This window comes from Petromyzon marinus, chromosome 63 (assembly GCF_048934315.1).
Source record: "Petromyzon marinus isolate PM22_M1 ecotype Great Lakes invasive population chromosome 63, UKy_Petmar_22M1.pri1.0, whole genome shotgun sequence".
NCBI classification, from domain to species: Eukaryota; Metazoa; Chordata; class Hyperoartia; order Petromyzontiformes; family Petromyzontidae; genus Petromyzon; species Petromyzon marinus.
In genome coordinates this window covers 4,460,751-4,482,889 of record NC_133729.1, presented here as the reverse complement: position 1 = coordinate 4,482,889, position 22,139 = coordinate 4,460,751, and the positions used below count along the sequence as shown (strand labels likewise).

The following is a 22,139-nucleotide window of genomic DNA, read 5'->3' as shown; positions in this document are numbered from 1 at the left end:
CGTAACCCCCAAGATTCCGCGTACCCCCGGTTGAGAACCACTGGCTTAGGGCAAGGCTTCGATTCCTGCTCACGGCCAACGACGAATATTTGAACCGGTCCTGGGCCTCCCCTCGGCCTCAAATGAGTACCTGGTGCGTTGTGTAAACATCGCCACTGGAGAGACAAAGGTTGTCGGGCGTGGTGCTGGCCACCCACCCCCTCCTGTACCGTGCCGGCCTTCGTAGGTGCTACTCGCTAACAGCACTTGCCCCAAAAGTCTATTAAAGCTACACGGGGGATCTTTGTTTTTGGTGGTTGTGTGGGGAGTGGTAGTGTAGCGGTTAGCGTGCTGCGCTAAGAACCTGGTGACCCGCTCACGGCCAACACCAGTGGCGAATATCTGGACCGGTCCTTGGCCTCGCCTAGGTCGACTCGGCCTCAAATGAGTACCTGGTGCTGTGTGTAGTAAACATCGCCACTAGGGAAGACAAAGGCGGCCGGGCGTGGTGCTGTCCACGCACCCCCTCGTGTGCCGTGCCGGCCTTCATAGGTGCTCCCTAACCGCACTTGCCCCAAAAGTACGTTCAGGCTATATGGGGGATCTTTGTATCGAGCTGTGTGTGTATTGTGGGCACGTGTGGCATGTCTATGGTGTGTATGGTGTATCGGTATGGCATGGGTATGGCGGGCATCGTGGTGTCCTCCCGCACCTCCCATCAGCACGGTTGGCTGCGTACGGTGCGAAAGAAGTTCAACTTACATGCGGTACATACGTGTGCGCCTGACATGCGTGTCCGTGTGTACGGTGTGTACAAGCGTCGGCGCGTTTACCTGCGCGTTCAGAGCGTCCACGCAGAAGTGGCACACGGCCGCCTTGAAGAAGCTCTCGCGGGCATTGATCTTCAGCAGGGAGCTGTCCATGGTGCTGGTGCCCACCTGTGTGTGGTGGGTGGTGTGTGTGTGTGTGGTGGGTGGTGTGTGTGTGTGTGGTGGGTGGTGTGTGTGTGGTGGGTGGTGTGTGGTGGGTGGTGTGTGTGTGGTGGGTGGTGTGTGTGTGTGGTGGGTGGTGTGTGTGTGTGGTGGGTGTTGCGTGTGTGGTGGGTTGCGCGTACGGTGGGTGGCGTGTGTGTGTGTGTGGTGGGTGGTGTGTGTGGCGTGTGCGGTGGGTGGCGAGTGCAGTGGGTGGCGAGTGTGGTGGAGGACGTGGAAACACAACAACAACGACAAATCAGCGTGTGCGCAGGTCGCAGCGCAGTGTGACCCCGCGAGGGATGGCGACGGTTTGGAAAAAAGCCGAATTGTGAAAACAAATAATAATAATTATTGTCATCATCATCATCATCCTCAAGTCAACTGGTGATACACCCGCTGCACGGTATTTGCTCGCTCTGGAAGAGAGATGATGGCTCGGAGGAGCGAGGAACCACAAACGCGCAGGGAAGGCAGCAGAAGCAGCAGCCAGGCAGTGAGCCGGCGTGACCGACAAATGCCCAAGCTCTGGGGTCCTCTCTACATGAAGGGGTTCTCGGCCAATTGATGATGAGGAATCTGGGGCATCCTACAAAGTCCCATCACAAGGGAGAAACAGAAACAAATAGACACTCACCACGAGTACACTCACCACTAGTACACTCACCACTAGTACACTCACCACTAGTACACTCACCACTAGTACACTCGCCACTAGTACACTCACCACTAGTACACTCACCACTAGTACACTCATCACTAGTACACTCATCACTAGTACACTCTATACTAGTACACTCATCACTAGTACACTCACCACTAGTACACTCACCACCAGTACACTCACCACTAGTACACTCATCACTAGTACACTCACCACTAGTACACTCGCCACTAGTACACTCGCCACTAGTACACTCACCACTAGTACACTCACCACTAGTACACTCATCACTAGTACACTCATCACTAGTACACTCACCACTAGTACACTCTATACTAGTACACTCATCACTAGTACACTCACCACTAGTACACTCACCACCACTACACTCACCACCAGTACACTCACCACGAGTACACTCACCACGAGTACACTCACCACTAGTACACTCACCACGAGTACACTCACCACTAGTACACTCGCCACTAGTACACTCACCACTAGTACACTCACCACTAGTACACTCACCACGAGTACACTCACCACTAGTACACTCACCACTAGTACACTCACCACTAGTACACTCGCCACTAGTGCACTCGCCACTAGTACACTCACCACGAGTACACTCACCACTAGTACACTCACCACGAGTACACTCACCACTAGTACACTCGCCACTAGTACACTCACCACGAGTACACTCACCACTAGTACACTCACCACTAGTACACTCACCACGAGTACACTCACCACGAGTACACTCACCACGAGTACACTCACCACCAATACACTCACCACCAGTACACTCACCACTAGTACACTCGCCACTAGTACACTCGCCACTAGTACACTCACCACGAGTACACTCACCACTAGTACACTCACGACTAGTACACTCACCACTAGTACACTCACCACTAGAACACTCACCACGAGTACACTCACCACGAGTACACTCACCACTAGTACACTCACCACTAGTACACTCACCACTAGTACACTCACCACGAGTACACTCACCACTAGAACACTCACCCCTAGTACACTCACCACTAGTACACTCACCACTAGTACACTCACCACTAGTACACTCATCACTAGTACACTCACCACTTGTACAATCACCACTAGTACACTCACCACTAGTACACTCACCACTAGTTCACTTACCACTAGAACACTCACCACTAGTACACTCACCACTAGTACACTCACCACTAGAACACTCACCACTAGTACACTCACCACTAGTACACTCACCACTAGTACACTCATCACTTGTACAATCACCACTAGTTCACTCACCGCTTAGTACACTCACCACTAGTACACTCACCACTTAGTACACTCACCACTAGTACACTCACCACTTGTACAATCACCACTAGTACACTCACCACTTAGTACACTCACCACTAGTACACTCACCACTTAGTACACTCACCACTAGTACACTCACCACTAGTACACTCACCACCACTACACTCACCACTAGTACACTCACCACGAGCACTTACCACTAGTACACTCACCACCACTACACTCAACACTATATACCTGTCAACCCCCTTATCAGTGCCCTACCTAAAAACAGACCAATTCAGAATTTATTGGTCACCCCGTGCCCTTAGAAATCTCAACGTTCACCCTACAAAGTTCCATCACAAGGGAGAAACACAAAGACAACATTTTGGCCGTATCGAAACAGCTGTACGCCATATGCACCTGAAAACTCAATTTCCCTGTACAAGAATACGGGGTAAACCGTATGGGTTGACAGGTATGGGATAATGGACGTCGATATTTTCACCCACACGTGCGAGGGGGCAACACTCCATCCCACACAGATGGAACAGATGGAGATTAGCCGACACTTTTGCCGTACCGCCTTTTTCCTGGCGAGCCAGGGTACGGGCACTTCCTCGAGACCCACAGAGGCAAGGGAGTTTGGCAACGTTGGTGTGGTGATCCACTAACCCTCGCTGCCTCCACGGTGCAGGGTTACAGGCCCCACGGGCGTAGCCACCAACGCGATTATTTTAATTCCCCCCCATCCCACCCAAAGCTCTGAAGGTATTATTGACCAATTAACGTGGAAGGAAACCAGAGCAACCGGAGAAACCCCGTGCGTGCGAGGGGGCAACGCTGTATCCCACGCAGATTGAATAGGGTGGAGTCCACATCTTTGCTGTACCGCCTTCTCCGGGCGAGCCAGGGTACGGCTCCACCTCGACGCCGATGGCAAGGGAGTTGGACAAGATCCGTGCGGTGAGCCACCAACCGTCGCCGCTGCCTCCTCCGCAGCGCTGCATTACAGGCGGCCGCGTGCAGCGAGTTGCAATATTCGACAAGGCTCGACCATTGCAACTCGCTACTCTACGGGACGTCTGGCAAAAAAAACATTGCCAAGCTGCAGCGTGTACACAATTCCTCTGGCACGTGCCAGTGACGGGGCACTGCAAGATCCGACCGTGTCCGTCCGGCGCTTGCCGAGCCGAATTGGTTTCCGGTTGCCGAAATAACATATCGTGAGGTCGCACTCATCACACACAAAGTGCTTGCCACAAATGAACCACAATACCCTGCCGATCTCGCCAAGGAACATAAAACCGTCATCCTCGCAAGCGGCTTTTGCGTAACCGTCGAACAAAGACGGCCACTGCATCGCGCGCCTTCAGATGCGCTTCTGCCGCCATATGGAACGGGCTCCTCCTTACGAAAATAGGAAGCCACTGGAGCAATGCATTTTGAAATCTTAAGATTGACAAACTAATTTCTTCACAACAAATTTTTGTGTTTAGTTTGTTGTCCTTCCCCCCCGCACCTCCGATTAGCACGTCCGGCTACGTACGGTTTGCGAAAGACGTTCAACGTACGGTACACGTTACGTATTGACGTAGACACCGCCGCCGCCGCCGCGGCTGCAGCGGATGTATCGTGGCCACCGACGACGTGGCTACCTGTTCGTAGATCTCGATGGCCTTGAGGTACTGCTCCAGCTGGGCCGCGTATGCCGCCACCTTCAGCAGGCACTTGTTGGCCGTGCTGTGGGGGGCACAGGAGGCAGAGGAGAGGTCACGGGGGGGGTGGGGCTTGAAGTTGCCCCTCGCTAACGGCATGCGGTCAGTCGCGCCAGCCAGGCCGAGGGGGACGGAGATATAATGATTGGGGCGCCAGGGTGGCTAGATGTTAACTGCCTCGCCTGGTGTACAGGAGGTCGTGGGTTCGATCTCGACCCCGACGACGCCTGCTGTATATTTGGAGTTTGCGTGTCTCTCTCTCTCATCACGGTGACTAGGAGATGTCAACTACCTCGCCTGCTGTACAAGAGGTCGTGGGTTCGATCCCGACCCTGACGACGCCTGCTGTCTGCTGTATATTTGGAGTTTGCGTGTCTCTCTCTCTTCCCGTGGTCGTGTGGATTTTTCTCCGGGTCCCCCGATTTTTCCCTCCACATTTAGAATCAACGTCACGCGTTTAGAGTCTTTGGCTGCTATAAATTTCCATGTGACGATAAGCGACTTCGTTGAGCCGTCATTTGTGGCCAGGTCGCTTCTGAAAAAGAGCTACAAAGCGTAGTAGGCCTTAACTGGTAAAATAGAAAATAGTTAAGAGTAAAACCGATTAGAGCCAAGTCTCTGTGATTGGTGGTTCGTCGAGACGGCAATGAGTGTTGGTGATTTGACCACAAGGCACTTTGTGATACGCCGGTTAGTCAGCGAGCCGGTGGGATGAGAGGGTGGTGGTGATGATAATGAGAGGGTGGTGATGATGATGAGAGGGTGGTGGTGGTGATGATGATAGGGTGGTGGTGGTGATGATGATGAGAGGGTGGTGGTGGTGATGATGATGAGAGGGTGGTGGTGATGATGAGAGGGTGGTGGTGGTGATGATGATGAGAGGGTGGTGATGATGATGATGAGAGGGTGGTGGTGATGATGATGAGAGGGTGGTGGTGGTGATGATGATGAGAGGGTGGTGGTGGTGATGAGGTGGTGGTGATGATGAGAGAGTGGCAGTGATGATGATGAGAGGGTGGTGGTGATGATGATGAGAGGGTGATGATGATGTGGTGGCGATGATGATGATGAGAGAGTGGCAGTGATGATAATGAGAGGGTGGTGGTGATGATGATGAGAGGGTGGTGGTGATGATGATGTGGTGGTGATGATGATGTGGTGGTGGTGATGATGTGGTGATGATGATGAGAGGGTGGTGGTGATGAAAGGGTGGTGATGATGTGGTGGTGATGATGATGAGAGGGTGGTAGTGATGATGATAGGGTGGTGATGATGATAGGGTGGTGATGAAAGGGTGGTGGTGGTGATGAAAGGTTGGTGGTGGTGTTGATGATGAGAGGGTGGTGATGATGATGATGAGAGGGTGGTGGTGATGATGATGATGAGAGGGCGGTGGTGGTGATGACGAGAGAGAGAAAGAGAAGCGATAAGCGCAGAGCAAACAGGGGCGAGATGCATGGAGGAGCAGCGTCTGTTTTCACAGTGAGCGGGGGAGAGGGAGGGGAGGGATTCAGCGTGGGGGCGTGGCAACACATGGGTCACGTGATTTACGGGAGGCTTCAGCCGCTTCCGACAGAGTCACCTGTTCGCCTCCTCCCCTCTGTAGAAGTCCGCGGCTTGCTCGTAATGGGCCATCGACTGCGTGGAGAGGGAAACGCAGCCATCATTGACGTCTCAATCTACCGCCGCAGCTGTTCATCTCATGCTATATATATACACGGCAGTGTTCTTCACCGATTTTCAGGGGAGGTGGGGGGGGAGGTGGGGTGGACACTTTCGCCGATAAGGAGCCGTCCATAAATGACGTCACGCGATTTTGGACGATATTTGACCCCCCCCCCCATCGTCACACGGTGTCACAAAAAGTCAGACCCCCCCTGAAATATGACGTCACAAAGCTCTGCCCCACGCCCCCCCCCCAAAAAAAATAAAACATGCTTCAAATCGCTTTAAACTATTGTCATTGTAGCGCGTATTTAATGTGGCGCTGCACTCTGACGTTGTCGGAGAAAACATTTATTAAAAAGTCTATTTAATTACGTAGAAAGTGTTGTCTATATTTATTTAAAGTTGCGCATTTTGACGTTGACGTCATATTTCTCAAACACCCCCTCCTCCCCTCGTCACACATCGTCACAAATGTCTGACCCCGCCCGCCCCCTCCCCCCCTAGGTGCGTGACGTAATTTATGGACGGCCCCCTAAGACATCATCATCAGTGTGAGGGCTGGCACACCATTTGAAACCATTGTTGGGTTCGACAGCAGCGCGACGATGGGGGGGGGGGGGTGTTGTCACTCTTTGTGCATTATCGGGGGGGCCGCACTAAAGGCCACCAGGGGCCCAGTGGCCCGCGGTGGCCTGGCGGTGAAGAACGCTGCCCTATACGGCACGCGCGATATTTACCGTGGCCCCGTCACACCAACGAATTGTTGCAACAGTGTGCTCAGCCCTTTGTCGACCAACCGCTGGATGAAAGCCTTCCCCCTTCCCCCCCCCCCCCCCAACGCCCCGTCGGCCGTTGTGAGGGGCTGTCCTGGTCATACTTCTCCACTCTGGTCATACTTCTCCACTACTCTGGTCGGCGGCACGGATCGTCGAAGGGAGACGAGCAGATCCAGCACACCACTCGCCGCTGACGTCAAACCGTGGCCGGGAATCGGTTATTCGGGTCGCCGGGTTTCTCATCACGTAGGCCGGACCCCGCTGCGCCGCCTTAACGTTTGGACGTATTGAGCGGTACACCGGCGGTGCGCTGTGTGCGAATAAATAAATGGCCATCAAAATGATTCTGCCAACGATTCGCAACCCCGGTCAGAAAACCTTGCTGGGGTGGCGGCGGCGGCGGCGGTGGTGCTGCGTCAAAATGGCTTCCTCGTGATGTCGAAGCGGGTCGGAAGACGAACGGGTCATACGAGCGGCTTTGACACACGAAGCTTCGGGCAGTGCCCTGCCGTACAGCAGCAAACCCAGCCCCGACGACGATCGGCTGGTTCCGTGTTCCGAAGGCGTAAAGATTCGACTCGTGCCCTAGACTTGCTCGGACGGATGTTCCTCGTATTCGTTTCCGAAATAACTTATTGGCTGACGGTGGAATCGGAAGATTACGACTTGCGGTGTCACCACCAACCAGTGCCAGATGAAGCTAGTGCGGGGCCTGAAGTATATGTTATAAAGGGGCCCTAAATTTTTTAAAAAAACACATATATAATAACACAAATTTTTAACCTGCATAGCAAAGTAATTGTATTTTTTCATTTGCTATACAGCCAGATAATACGACAAATCGCTAACCTCAAACACCCGGTCGTTCATAAAAGTCGAAGGCGGTATAGTACTATAGTAATAGAGCAAGTGCAGAATCACTGAACCGGAATTGATAGCTTGAAAGTATTTAGCGCGGGGGCCCTTGAAAGTGCGGGGGCCAGTAGCTACAACATATTCAGCTACTTTTGCTACTAGGATCATCCGGCACCGTCACCAACACTTTTGAACGGGAAAGCAGCTGCCGAATCTGAGGGCAACCTCTGACGGACAGCTTTGCAGCTCACTCGCGGGCAACGACGACAACGCCGAGACTGTTTCACGAGGTGCCGGTGAGCCGTGACGCTGCCCCGGTGTCAACGCCGATACGTCCGTTTAGAAAAGCGGCAGACACAATCAGTGGATCTGATCTCCCCCTTCCCTCCTGAAACTCGAGCCATGCCGGCATTTCAAATGTATAGCCGGCTCCGTGTTTACACAGCTTAAGATTAAAGGTCACATTGTGTTAAGTTGAGAGTGAAATTACAGCCGCATGCAGTGCGTCTTCATCGGTATCTTCATTTAGACTTCGGGAGGAATCCGATGAGCTTTGAAGCTCTTGTTCACAGATGTCCCATTATGGGCAGGTCGGCGAATTACAACAGCAAACCATGCAAACACAACGATAGGAGTGCAAAATAGAGAAAATGGAAAACTAAACTATTTTACTAAACAATTTTTTTAATTTTACCAGGTATGGCCCCACTGAGCTTTGAGCGCTTTTTTAGAAGCGAACTGGCTATCACAAACGATAGCTCAACTAAGTGGCTTATCATCACTTGGACATTTAAAGCAGCAGCCAAATACTCAGCCGGGGAAAAGTCCATGTGACCACCAGAAGAGAAAGAGAGACACGCAAAATCCAAATACACAGCAGGCGTCAGGGTCAGGATCGAACCCACGACCTCCTGCATACCAGGCGAGGAAGTTAACATCTCGCCACCGTGGTAAGCAAGTTACTAAATACGAATGATAATGTAATTATTTATGTAAGTCCACTTTGTCAAGATTAGGCAAGGCAGCAAGAACAACGACAAAACGGTTCCCAGGCCACACGAAGATAACACAGGTGATGCTCAAAGTTACCAATCACATCTGAACATGTGACTACATCCAGCGCTAATCTTCTGCTTCCGATGGACTTGGTTGAGCCGAGAGGGGCGACTCACTTGCACGCCTTCTTACCTTCTCAACGTCCGCCAACTCGCTCTCGTGAATTTCTGCAATGGTCATGTGGTGTTTGGCGGCGATTGTGAATCGACCCTGGGCACATAAACAAAGACAAAGATCCCCCGTTTAGCCTGAACAGAATGTTAGGGGCAAGTGCTGTTAGCGAGCAGCAGCACCTGTGAAGGCCGGCACGGCACACGAGGGGGTGGGTGGCCAGCACCACGCCCGGCCGCCTTTGTCTCCCCAGTGACGATGTTTACTACACACTTCACCAGGTACTCATTTGAGGCCGAGTCGGCCTAGGGGAGGCCCAGGACTGGTTCAGATAATCGTCACTGATGTTGGCCATGAGTGGGAATCGAACCCAGATCGCCAGGTTCATAGCGCAGTGCGCTAACCGCTACACTACCACCCCCCATACACACGCACCATCATCATCATCATTAATGATGTAAAAAAACAATAAGAATAGGTTTTACCATTTCTGGCAATAAAACAGGGATTTGTGTTAAGATGTTCAAACACCAAAATAGATTAAACCTTTTGCAAGGCATTAGGTCTGCATTAACCGCACATACTTGTGACAACATGAAAACAAACACGCTCTGATAATATTGTTAAGCATTGTCTTCTAAACTGATTGGCCTAGGCCAGAGACAAGTCTTCTCTATGGCCTTGTCTCAGCAGTGTCAGTAGAACCAGAGAACGCCAAAAGGCGAATAGCACACAAAGAGAATGCAAGTATCAGCACACTTATATAGGTCGGGTTGAGCAATTATATCATCCTAGATTTGAAGTTTTCGTGACTGCAAGGATCCATACTCTTTGGTTCATCCTCATCATAACCTCAACAACAACAACCGCCATTCGCCACTAAGTGGCGGTGACGTCACCACGACGCTTGTGCCAGGCTATGTGCACCCTGAGGCCACGTGAAGTGTCGAACGCCCGCTGGCAGGAGGTCACGGGGCAGACCCAGGTGCCACGGGTCGACTGACTGAGATGACTGGCTGATGCACCACCTGTGCCCCCTACTGTGCCAACCTGCTGTGCTTTAGCCACCCGGCGCTCCGCTCGTTGTTCTGAGCGTCGCTCCTCCGCCCTCCGTTGTTGTTGGAGGGCGACCACCTCCAACTGCCCAGTAGCATCCTTCACGAGCCTCCTCCACAGAGGCCGATCTTGACACCGCTGGTACCAGTCATCGGCAAGTCCACTCAGCTCCACGTCCTCCTGTATCACATCACTCCATCTCTTCTCTAGCCCGTGCCGCGCCCGCTTAGCCCCCTCAATCCGGCCGAACAAAAGCTGTTTCGGCATGCGGTGGCTGGGCATGCGGGCTACATGACCCAGCCATCGCAGCCTTCCCCGCCGGAGGAGCTCACCGATGGGACCTTGCCCAGATCTTTCAAGGATTTTTGAGCTCCTCACACAATCCAGTCTGGTTAAACCCAGGATGGATCGTAGGCAGGCCAGCCTAAATGTTTCTAACCGGCGAAGATGTTCCATTAGGGGGGTCCACGTTTCGCAAGCGTAGAGAAGGGAGGGAATGACCGTGGCCGAGAAGACCTGAAGCTTAGTGCGGAGCGACAGACCAGGTAGCTTCCACACAGCGTTACGCAACCGATGAAAAGATATTGCCGCTCGACTGATTCGGAGTGAGACCTCTGCTGTTAAACTGGAGCCAGTCATAAGCACACTGCCCAGGTATGGGAAACTCTCCACTCTCTCCACAACTGCCCCATCACCGATTGGGAGTTGTGGGGGTGGAGTGTCCGATGGTACAAAATACCCAGGCAGGTGCTTAGTTTTGGTGGGGCTGATGGTAAGGCCCCACCTCTTAGTGGCACGCTCCAGTCTGAGCAGCAGCGTCTCCAACTCCTCCTCTGAATGTGCAGCTATTACCAAATCATCAGCATACATAACGTGGTTGAGCAATAGGGAGCCATCCCTTGACCGCACCCGGGCGTCGATCAGCCTCCCATTATATCTGTACTATATGGAGATTCCCGCAGTACAGCTATTGAAGGCTTCACGAACTACGTGGTCAAAATAGATGTTAAATAATGTGGGAGCCAGAGGACATCCCTGTCGCACCCCAAGGTTAACAGGGAATGGCTCTGTAGTTTTACCCGGGGCCGCTCACCATCATGAAGGTCCTTAATGATCATGAGCAGAGGGTCAGGTACTCCAAAAGCACGAAGAACAACCCAGAGCCCAGGCCTACTGATGGTATCATAGGCTTTGACCAGGTCAATAAAGCAGAGATGTAGGTCTTGTTGGAATTCCCTACACCTCTGCTGTAGCAGACGGACAGAAAATATGGCATCTGTGCAGGACCGCCCTTTCCTGAAACCGCATTGGGGCTCCGCAAGCCTCTCCTCAGCGTGCCTGGCAAGGCGATGTTGAATAATCCTTGCCAGGACCTTTCCCGGCACACTGAGGAGTGAGATGCCCCTGTAGTTGTTACAGTCTGTGCGGTCCCCCTTCTTCTTAAAAAGGGGGACCACCAGGGCATCCTTCCAATCCTGCGGAACCCGTCCAGTGGTCCAGACTGTTGTTATGATGTCATATAGGGCAGTCTGTGCACAAACGCCGCCCTCCCTCAGCATTTCGCTTGGGAGATCATCTCTGCCCGCTGCCTTTCCTGGTCTCAGACTCTGGATCGCCTTCAGTACTTCCTCAACAGATGGCACCTCAGCCAGCCACTCACAGGGGGTAACTTCTTCCAATATTTGAGGCACCGCAGCCTCAGCAGGGTCATCCTCACTTTGTGCCACACTGTTTTCCTGGCTGAGGAATTTTACCTCCCCCAGGGCCTCACAGAAATGCTCAGCAAATCTGCAAACCTGTTCCTCATAACCTCACTCACTTCAAGACACGCATTGACTCTTTATCTATTACACCTTTCATAGTGCTGTTGGTTGCTGGCCGCCTGGTGCCGAGTCTTTGGGCCTAACTGTGCTCAGCAACTGTGATAAAACTGAAAAAAACTAAAGCCCATCGAGATCACGGAGGCGACGTGAAATCCGCCATTCGTTTAAGGAAAATATTTCATTTATATCTCTCTAAGTTTGAATGAATGGTGATTTTTATTTGAATTGTACGCCTTTTGGCGTCTTCTGGTCCAACACCAATGGAGACTAGGCTCTAAAGAAAGCCGTCTCGGGTGTGGACCAATCAAATTCAAGGACAGCGCATATTATTATCAGAGTTTTCTTTTTTGTTTGCATATTGACTGCTTGTGTTGTGGTTATTGCAAACATGATGCCTTGAATAAAGGTGTCAGTTTTTGTGCCAGTTAAAAGGGTAAAACCTATTCCTATATCCTGAATGGTGATTGTTAAATATGGACTCCACGATACGACTTATTTCGGGGCGCCACGGTGGCAAGATGTCTACTACCTCGCCTGGTTTACAGGAGGTCGTGGGTTCGATCCCGACCCTTTTTCAGAAGCTACCTGGCCACAAATGAGAGCTCAACGAAGTGGCTTACCATGTGGATATCTATAGCAGCCAAATACCCTAAACGCGTGTTTCTAAATGTGGAGGGGAAAACGGGAGGACCCGGAGGAAAATCCACGCGACCACTGGGATAACATGTAAACTCCAAATATACAGGCTTCAGAGTCGGGATCGAACCGACGGCCTCCTGTATACCAGGCGAGGTAGTTAACATATCGCCAGTGCGACACACCCCAGGATCTATTGAAGGAAGCCTGACACTGCCGATGAGACACTGCGTGTTGATACCTGTCCAGAGTGTGCTTGTATTTGAATCAATGCTGCGGGAAATGATACACTCCCAGAAGGCCGTGCAGCTAATGGGCTGTGTAAGACATTATTTAATTTCACGTGTAGAGACGGGTGTGTGAAGGGAGGGGCATATCGTCCACTTATTTATTTTGCTAGATTCTAACGACGTTCTAAGCAGGGCTAGAACGCCAATAAGACGGATGCAATGCTGCACTCCCAGAAGGCGGCGCAGCTGATGGGCTGCGTAAGACATAATTGAAAAAAAAATGTACGCGGAGAGACAGATGTGTGACGGTGGAGGGAGGGAGGTAGGGAGATGAATTCTAGATTTAAAGCTTTCGTGACTGCTAGGATCCATACTCTTTGGTTCTATTACGTGACTTTACCCAATAGAACCAAAGAATAGGGAGGGGAGATGGCCATGTAGGCACGTACCACGCCACTGACTATCTCTAACAAGACCAATGACATCTGTAACGCGACAGATTTTGTCAACAACTCAGGGGCACGGAGCCAAGCTCGTGGGCTGTTCGAAAGCCCCGAAACCCTACACAGATAGAGAAGCCTTTGGATATTCTTGGCTCTTTCGGTAAAGTCACGTTGAAGGGAAACAATAAAATAATTAAAAATATATATAAAACAATAAAAATTATCACGACGTTTCAACCGCAACACAAGCTGTCATCATCAGGTGTGGAAACCAACGGCAAGAACATTTGAAAGAAGTGGCGTTGGTTTTCACACCTGATGATGACTGCTTGTGTTGCAGTCGAAACGTCGTGAGAATTTTATTTTTATATATATTTTATTATTTTATTGTTTCCCTTCAACGTGACTTTACCGAAAGAATCAAGAATATGAATCACTGCAGTCACGAAAGCTTTAAATCAAAATTTAAGCCTTTAGATGTTTCTTAAAAGTCGGAGTGCATTTGATGCTGCGGATGTACAAAGGGATTACAGAGTTCCACACCAAGGGGGTAACAGCAGAGGTCCGCCGTGAGGGTATAACAGTAAAGTGTAATGTATAGTAATATATAGTGTAGTGTATAGTGTAGTGTATAGTGTAATGTATAGTAGTATATAGTGTAGTGTATAGTAGTATAGAGTGTAATGTATAGTAATATATAGTGTAGTGTATAGTAGTATATAGTGTAGTGTATAGTGTAATGTATAGTAATATATAGTGTAGTGTATAGTAGTATATAGTGTAGTGTATAGTGTAGTGTATAGTGTAGTGTATAGTGACGTGAAGCTGTAACAGTTCAGAGACCTTTGGTGTCTGAAGCAGATTTCGAGCGACGCTGCGTAGGGTTCTACAATGAGCCTTCCGTGCAAGGCGAGAGTAGAGGTGTGGTGGGTAGGGAGGAGTGAGGAGGTAGCGGTGGTTGATCATGCCCATGTAGGCACCTACCATGTCGGTGAAGATCTCAATGGCCCGGGTGAGGCAGTTGATCGCCTCTGAACAGTCAGCAAAAGGAGAAAATCACAGATTGGAGTCACACACAAAGACAAAGATCCCCCGTATAGCCTTAACAGAATGTTAGGGCAAGTGTTGTTAGCGAGCAGCAGCACCTATGAAGGCCAGTACGGCACACGAGGGGACGGGTGGCCAGCACCACGCCCGGCCGCCTTTGTCTCCCCAGTGGCGATGTTTACACACCGCACCAAGTACTCATTTGAGGCTGAGTCGACCTAGGGGAGGCCCAGGACCGGTTCAGATAATCGTCACCGGTGTTGACCGTGAACGGGAATCGAACTCGGGTCGCCGGGTTCGTAACGCAGCGTAGCGCTACAACCCTCCACGGTATACTATACACACAGTACCATGCACACAGTATTATCTTTGTCATTTTCTTTGGCCCTCTGTATAGTATTGCATGTATAGTATTGTGTGTATAGTAGTGTGTGTATAGTATTGTGTGTATAGTAGTGTGTGTATAGTATTGTGTGTATAGTAGTGTGTGTATAGTAGTGGGTGTATAGTATTGTGTGTATAGTATTGTGTGTATAGTAGTGTGTGTGTATAGTATTGTGTATAGCAGTACTCTGTGTGTAGTTGTGTGTGTGTGTGGTATTGAGTGCTTCAAGTTCCAGTGCAGTTTGTTTAACCGAGCTAGAACTCGCAGAGACCAGGGGATGATTTCTCATTTGAAAGCGTGACCTGGGTCAAGAAAAAAAATAACAAAACTCAAAATAAAGGCAAGTGCAGCAATGAAGCGAATAGAAATCGGTGCACAAAAAAACACGGCGCCACAAGAGAAATCGAAAAGACTGCACAAACACCAATCAGTGTTCAGTATTCCCTGCAGCGTAGTTCGTCACGGGCAGATTATTATTATTAGACTGATCTCGGTACATTGACAATTAAAAATAAATGTACATTAAACAGATATAGGGTGACTACTGGACTATAAACAAAACAAATATTTTTTACTTCACCAGGTAAGGTCCACCAAGCTGCGTAGCTCCTTTTCAGAAGTGACCTGACCACAACTCATAGCCCAACGAAGTGGCTTATCACGTGGAAATATACAGCAGCAGCCAAAAACTCTAAACGCGTGTTTCTAAACGCGGAGGGAAAAACCGGAGGGCCCGGAGCAAAATCAACGTGACCACGGGGAGAGAGAGAGTGAAAACGCAAACTCAAAATATACCACGGGCGTAAAGGTCGAACCCACGAACTCCTGCACACCAGGCGAGGAGGGAGTTAACGTCTCTCCACCGCAGCGCCCCAAGTATGTACATGTGAAGAGACGAGGTTACGTGGTGCTACAAGCGCCCCTGTGTCCGTACGTGCGTACCGTGTGGATCGCGACGTGGTGCTGTGTGCGTGCGTACCGTGTGGATGGCTACGTGGTGCTGTGTGCGTGTGTACCGTGTGGATGGCTACGTGATGCTGTGTGCGTGCGTACCGTGTGGATGGCTACGTGATGCTGTGTGCGTGTGTACCGTGTGGATGGCTATGTGATGCTGTGTGCGTGTGTACCGTGTGGATGGCTACGTGGCGCTGTGTGCGTGCGTACCGTGTGGAAGGCTACATGGTGCTGTGTGCGTGCGTACCGTGTGGATGGCTACGTGGCGCTGTGTGCGTGCGTAACGTGTGGATGGCTACGTGGTGCTGTGTGCGTGCGTACCGTGTGGATCGGCCTTCTTGTAGGCATTGCCCGCATCCACGTAGCTCACAGCCGCGTCGTGTTTGTTCTGCATCTGTAGGTGCAGGCGTGCGGCGTGGCAGAACGCATCGCCAGCCCCTAGGCGCAAACAAAGGCACAGGTCCCCCGAATAGCCTTCATCAACTGTTTGGCGGCAAGTGCTGTTAGCGGGGCAGCGCCTATGAAGGCCGACACGGCGCACGAGGGGGTGGGTGGCGAGCACCACGCCCGACCGCCTTCGTCTCCCGAGTGGCGATGTTTACACACCGCACCAGGTACTCAAATTTAAGGCCCAGTCGACCAAGCACATATGAACATACGTGTGTGTAAATCCTTACATCTTTACATGTACACAAATACATATCCTTACATACATACAGCGACATATTCATACACAATCACACACATTTAAAGGCTCGCTGGAAGGTCACGGGACAAACCCAGGTGCCATGGGTTGACCAAGATGACTGGCAGATGCACCACCTGTGCTCCCTCCTGTGTCTCATTGCTGTGTTTTAGGCGCCCGGCGCCCCGCTCGTTGTTGTGAGCGTCGCTCCACTGCCCTCCATTGACGCTGGAGGGCGACTGCCTCCAACTGCCCAGTAGCAGCGTCCTTCACGAGCCTCCTCCTCCACAGAGGCCAACCTCGACACCGCTGGTAACAGTCATCTGCACGTCCAAGGAGCTCCACAACCTCCAATATCACATCAGCGAATCTGCTCTATCCTTTGCCATGCCCGTTTAGCCCCCTCTAATCCGGCCAAACAGAAGCCGCTTTTGGCCGTGCGTTGGCCTGGGAATGCGGGCCACGTGCCCCGGCCAACGCAGCCTCGCCTGCGAGAGGACCTCGCATTGACCTACAAGTGCAGCTTTCGAATGTCGATGGGGCATCGTACTGCTACGCGACAGCCCCGCCGTGTGAATGCGGGGAGCCAGGAGACCACGGCGCACATCGTCTCTGGCCGTGAAGTCTGTCACGGCGTGCCAGGCCGGGTGGTTGCCCTGCACGTGGCGGAGAGGGAGGCTGCAGCATGCCCCTGTGGCTACGTGGGCCGCCATTCGCTCACAATATAACATCGAGTAAACACGAGTATTTATTTAATGATGAAAAAAATATCGTGCATCTGGTTGCTCTAACTGTATGACAGTCACGTGTAAACGCATTCGCGAAATAAATAAAAAGAATACTGTACTGCCTAAGCCTCACTCACCGCTCCAGTTTTTAGCCATCTTGAACGAGTTGGCAGCACGCGTGTAAATCTCGCACGCTTCCGCGAGTCTTGCCGGTCCCCTGCCAGACACACACGCACGGGAAACACTCCGCTCAACGCTCCGCTCAACGCTCCGCTCAACGCTAATTTTTATTTGAAGTGGCTTATCATGTGGAATGTAGCGCAACTAAATACTCTAAGCAAATGTTTATTAACATGGAGGGAAAAACCAGATGACCCGGAGAAAAATCCACGTGACCACAGGGAGAACATGGAAACTCCAAACATACAGCAGGCGTCAGGGTCGGGATCGAACCCACGACCTCCTGTGCACCAGGCGAGGTGGTTAACATCTCCTAGCCACCGTGATGAGAGAGAGAGACACGCAAACTTCAAATATACAGCAGGTGTCAGGGTCGGGATCGAACCCACGACCTCCTGTGCACAAGGCGAGGTAGTTAACATCTCGTCACCCCACTCAACACTCCAATAAACTCCCCACGTGATCTGCTGCATTGCTGTTTTTTATCCACATCAAAGATTTCCTCTTGAAAGCCGGCTTCATCGTCTCAGTGAGCTCTTCATCATCATCATCATCAGCCATGGACCATTCACTGCTGGATTAAGGCCTCCCCACCTAGTGAACCGGTCCCCCCCAGGACCAGTTCAGATATCACTCACCACCGATGTTATCCGTGGGCCAGGAATCGAACTCAGGATTTTGCTTTCGTGAGGTGCTCTCACCACTGTACACAGCTGCTGCTCCCCAAAGACTCATACGCTGTACATAACCCCATTACCATAATCTGCACATCATAAGATAAACCCCCAACTTTTGCTTTAAAATAGTGAAGGAAAGTGATTTCATGCACACATGGGTATTGAAAGCATTGGTTCCCCATCTTCTGTGTACGGCACTGCAGGGCCAGCCGTGGAAATTCCACATTCGTACGACGGTGGGCGAGTCTATCCACATGACATGCACGCACCGTTGACTTCTCCACACTGTGGTGCCTCAATTTATCGACCCCAGAGGGGGATGATGGGCTGAGTCAACCTGCAACCAGGATTTGAACTCGCAATTTCCGATTGCTGCGACCCACTCGCTCTTCCCGTTGAGCCACCTTGAAAATATGGGGGGGGGGGGGAGGGAAGGCGTGACTTCTCAGTCAGAATATCGGTTTATACTGGAGGAATCCGATGAGCTATGAAGCTCTTTTCCCACCGATGTCCAGTAGGGGCGGGTCATGAAGTTACAACAACAAACAATATATGACAGGAGTGGAAAGTATAGAAAAGTCATACTCTTTGGTTCTTTCGGTAAAGTCACGTCGGTAGAAATAAAACAAAATAAATCAAAATAAATGTGATTTATTTTTTATTTAAAGCTTTCGTGACTGCAGGGATTTATATTCTTGGTTCTTTCGGTAAAGTCACGTAGAAGGGAAATAATTAAATAATACAAATATAACACAATAAAATTATCACGACGTTTCGACTGCAACACAAGTAATCATCATCAGGTGTGAAAACCACAGCAGGAATTTTTTTTAAAAAGTGGCGTTTTGTTTACGTTAGCACCACGGAGAGCGATTTGGCAGTTATTCAGATTGACGAGTCCATCTATGTTCGGTAAAGAGGGGGGAGACGAAAATAATGGATGCGGTCTGAAAGCCACCGTAAGCGTGAACAATCAATTAAGACCCGAAATGGATTATCAAATCCTTCCAATGATTGCTAAGCCAGAATCCATCTTCTTGGTTGAAATTGTCTCTGTGTTTGTATATGTGGATAGCCTCATGAACGAATCTCTCATGGTAGCCAGATAGCTTGCAGATAACCTCTGTCTTGGAGAAGTCAATGTCATGCGAGCCTACTGAAGATCATTTATTTTGTTTTATTTCTACCCACGTGACTTTACCAAAAGAACCAAAGAGTATGGATTCCTGCAGTCACGAAAGCTTCAAATCAAGATTATAGAAAGGTAAATTACGTTTAAAATATATAGAGAAATAAAACTAAACAAATGTTTTTTTATTATCTTACCAAGTAAAGCCCACTAAGCTGTAAGCTTCATTTTCAGAAGCGACCTGGCCACAAATGATAGCTCAACGAAGTGGAAATGTATAGCAGCGGCAAAATACTCGAAATAATCTATTGCAGAGAATTCGGTAAATGTCACAATGAACCCGTGCAAATCCGCGGTGTGTGCGTGTGTGTGGGGGGGGTAGGGAGGTTGCATCGCGCAGGCGAGCGGCGTAATAATAGCACGCGATTCCGTTTCCCCTGCGAGCGATGTCCTACCCATTATTAAACCCGAGAAGCTGCGGCCCCGACCACCACCGAAATCCCACCCCCCGCAGAGATTCACGTGAAGAGCGGAGGGATTTGAGATGACGCTGGCTTTAGAGAGGGGGAAAAAAAAAAACACGACGAACCGGGTAGAACGGAAACGTTGGTTCTCACGGGACGACCGCACCTACGGGTGCACGGCGGGGCAACGGCGTAGCTAGCGAGGGTGCAGGCGGTGCAGCTGCCCCGGGGAACCAGGGGCTGGAAGGAACCCAGGTGTTGGGCTACGAAGAGGGGCGACCCAAATGCTTAACGTGAAACCCACAGGCCAACATAGCACCTCTAGATTTGCACAGAACCTACAGACTAAGGCGAGGACCCAGTGAAGTAGCTATCGAGCGTGCAGGCGGTGCAACTGCACCGGAGCCCGCAGATTTGAGGGGCTCAGGCGCCGGGCTACGTAGAGATGGGAGAAATTAGAGGGGGGGAGGCGGGGGGGGGGTCCCAATCTATTCCTGTCACCAGGGCCCACAGTGAGCCATAGACTCGCGTATGGATCGAACGGATTGTTCAATGACGTTTCTTTAAAAGGAAAATAATATAACAGGGGGACGTTTTGGGCAACAGTGCTTCTTCACGTAACACACCGATTCACCATCAACACGGCGCAACCACACAATGTCGTGCACTGACACAACAACAACAACCGCCATTCGCCACTAAGTGGCGGTGACGTCACCACGACGCTTGTGCCAGGCCATGTGCACCTCGAGGCCACGTGAAGTGTCGAACGCCCGCTGGCAGGAGGTCACGGGGCAGACCCAGGTGTCACGGGTCGACTGACTGAGATGACTGGCTGATGCACCACCTGTGCCCCCTACTGTGCCAACCTGCTGTGCTTTAGCCACCCGGCGCGCCGCTCCTTGTTGTGAGCGTCGCTCCTCCGCCCTCCGTTGTTGTTGGAGGGCAACTGCCTCCAACTGCCCAGTAGCGTCCTTCACGAGCCTCCTCCACAGAGGCCGATCTTGACACCGCTGGTATCAGTCATCGGCAAGTCCACTCAGTTCCACGTCCTCCTGTACCACATCACTCCATCTCTTCTCTAGCCCGTGCTGCGCCCGTTTAGCCCCCTCGATCCGGCCGAACAAAAGCTGTTTCGGCATGCGGTGGCTGGGCATGCCGGCTACATGACACACACTGACACAACACCAGCGGTGACATCACCACGACCCTTGTGCCAGGCCATGTGCACTTTGAGGCCACGTGAAGTGTCGAACGCCCGCTGGCACACTGACACAACACACATACTGACACAAGACAACACACACTGACACAACACTCAGTGACACAACAACACACACTGGCACAAAAACCAAATAGCCCCCGTATAGCCTTTAACAGACTGTAGGGGCAAGTGCTGTTCGTGAGCACTCGTGAAGGTCAGAACCGTACACGCGTACACGAGGGGGTGGGTCGCCAGCACCACGCCCGACCGCCTTTGTCTCCCCAGTAACGATGCTTAAACACCGCACCAGCTACTCAATTTTGAGGCCGAGTCGACCCAGGGGAACCCCAGGATCGGTTCAGAATAGTCGTCACTGGGTGTTGGTGGCCGCGAGCGGGAGTCGAACTCGGGGCCTGCCGGGTTCGCAGCGCAGCGCGCTAACCGCTGCGCCACCGCTCCCCGGGCCGACCGCGACGCACACGCTGACACGGCCACCGCGGGCCATTGTTGAGGACGCCACCGACCCAAAAAGGCCTCCGAGGAAGCTCTGCGCCCCCTTCACTTTCTTGTCGGCCTCCGCCATGAGCTGGGCTCCGTCCTGCTGCTTCGAGGCGGCGTCCATCACGGAGCCGAGGAGGAGGAGGAGGATGAGACGAGGAGGATGAGACGAGGATGTGGACGAGGTAGGCGGCTGCGGGGCAGACAAACGGGATATTTAAACGCAAACTCAAAACGCGGTTCTCAGCCGCGTGCGTCCCAGTAAAGCCTTTCAAGCCGGGGCCCGAGGAGGAGACACGGACACCGTGCAGGAGAAACTTCGAAAGTGCACGGGGAGGGGCGGGGGAACGCCACAGCCAAGCTGGCGACTTGTCTTCGTCAGCTCATTAGCATAGCTCGTTCTGCTCATTAGCATATCTAGTTCTGTTCGTGAGCTTATTAGCATAGCTCGTTCTGCTCATTAGCATATCTCGTTCTGTTCATGAGCTCATTAGCATATCTCGTTCTGTTCATGAGCTCATTAGCATAGCTCGTTCTGCTCATTAGCATATCTCGTTCTGTTCATGAGCTCATTAGCATATCTCGTTCTGTTCATGAGCTCATTAGCATATCTCGTTCTGTGCGTGAGCTCATTAGCATAGCTCGTTCTGTTCATGAGCTCATTAGCATATCTCGTTCTGTTCATGAGCTCATTAGCATATCTCGTTCTGTTCATGAGCTCATTAGCATATCTCGTTCTGTGCGTGAGCTCATTAGCATAGCTCGTTCTGTTCATGAGCTCATTAGCATATCTCGTTCTGTTCATGAGCTCATTAGCATATCTCGTTCTGTTCATGAGATCATTAGCATAGCTCGTTCTGTTCATGAGCTCATTAGCATAGCTCGTTCTGTTCATGA

At 51.3% G+C, this 22,139-nt stretch overlaps 1 protein-coding gene across 3 annotated transcripts in view; it reads right to left on the bottom strand.

Moving 5' to 3' along the window:
* The window catches only part of LOC116956131 (beta-soluble NSF attachment protein-like), a 32,133-nt gene that overhangs the window by 8,718 nt on the left and 1,276 nt on the right, over positions 1 to 22,139 (bottom strand). For all 3 annotated transcript variants that reach the window (XM_032977596.2, XM_032977594.2, XM_032977597.2), the window contains exons 2-9: positions 21,269 to 21,435; positions 17,228 to 17,307; positions 15,999 to 16,115; positions 14,276 to 14,322; positions 9,125 to 9,202; positions 6,220 to 6,275; positions 4,578 to 4,662; positions 813 to 917 (exon numbers count right to left, since the gene is read on the bottom strand). In XM_032977596.2, coding sequence (XP_032833487.1) covers positions 813 to 917; positions 4,578 to 4,662; positions 6,220 to 6,275; positions 9,125 to 9,202; positions 14,276 to 14,322; positions 15,999 to 16,115; positions 17,228 to 17,307; positions 21,269 to 21,366 — 666 coding nt within the window. In that variant the 5' untranslated portion in view covers positions 21,367 to 21,435. The remainder of the gene's footprint in view (positions 1 to 812; positions 918 to 4,577; positions 4,663 to 6,219; positions 6,276 to 9,124; positions 9,203 to 14,275; positions 14,323 to 15,998; positions 16,116 to 17,227; positions 17,308 to 21,268; positions 21,436 to 22,139) is intronic.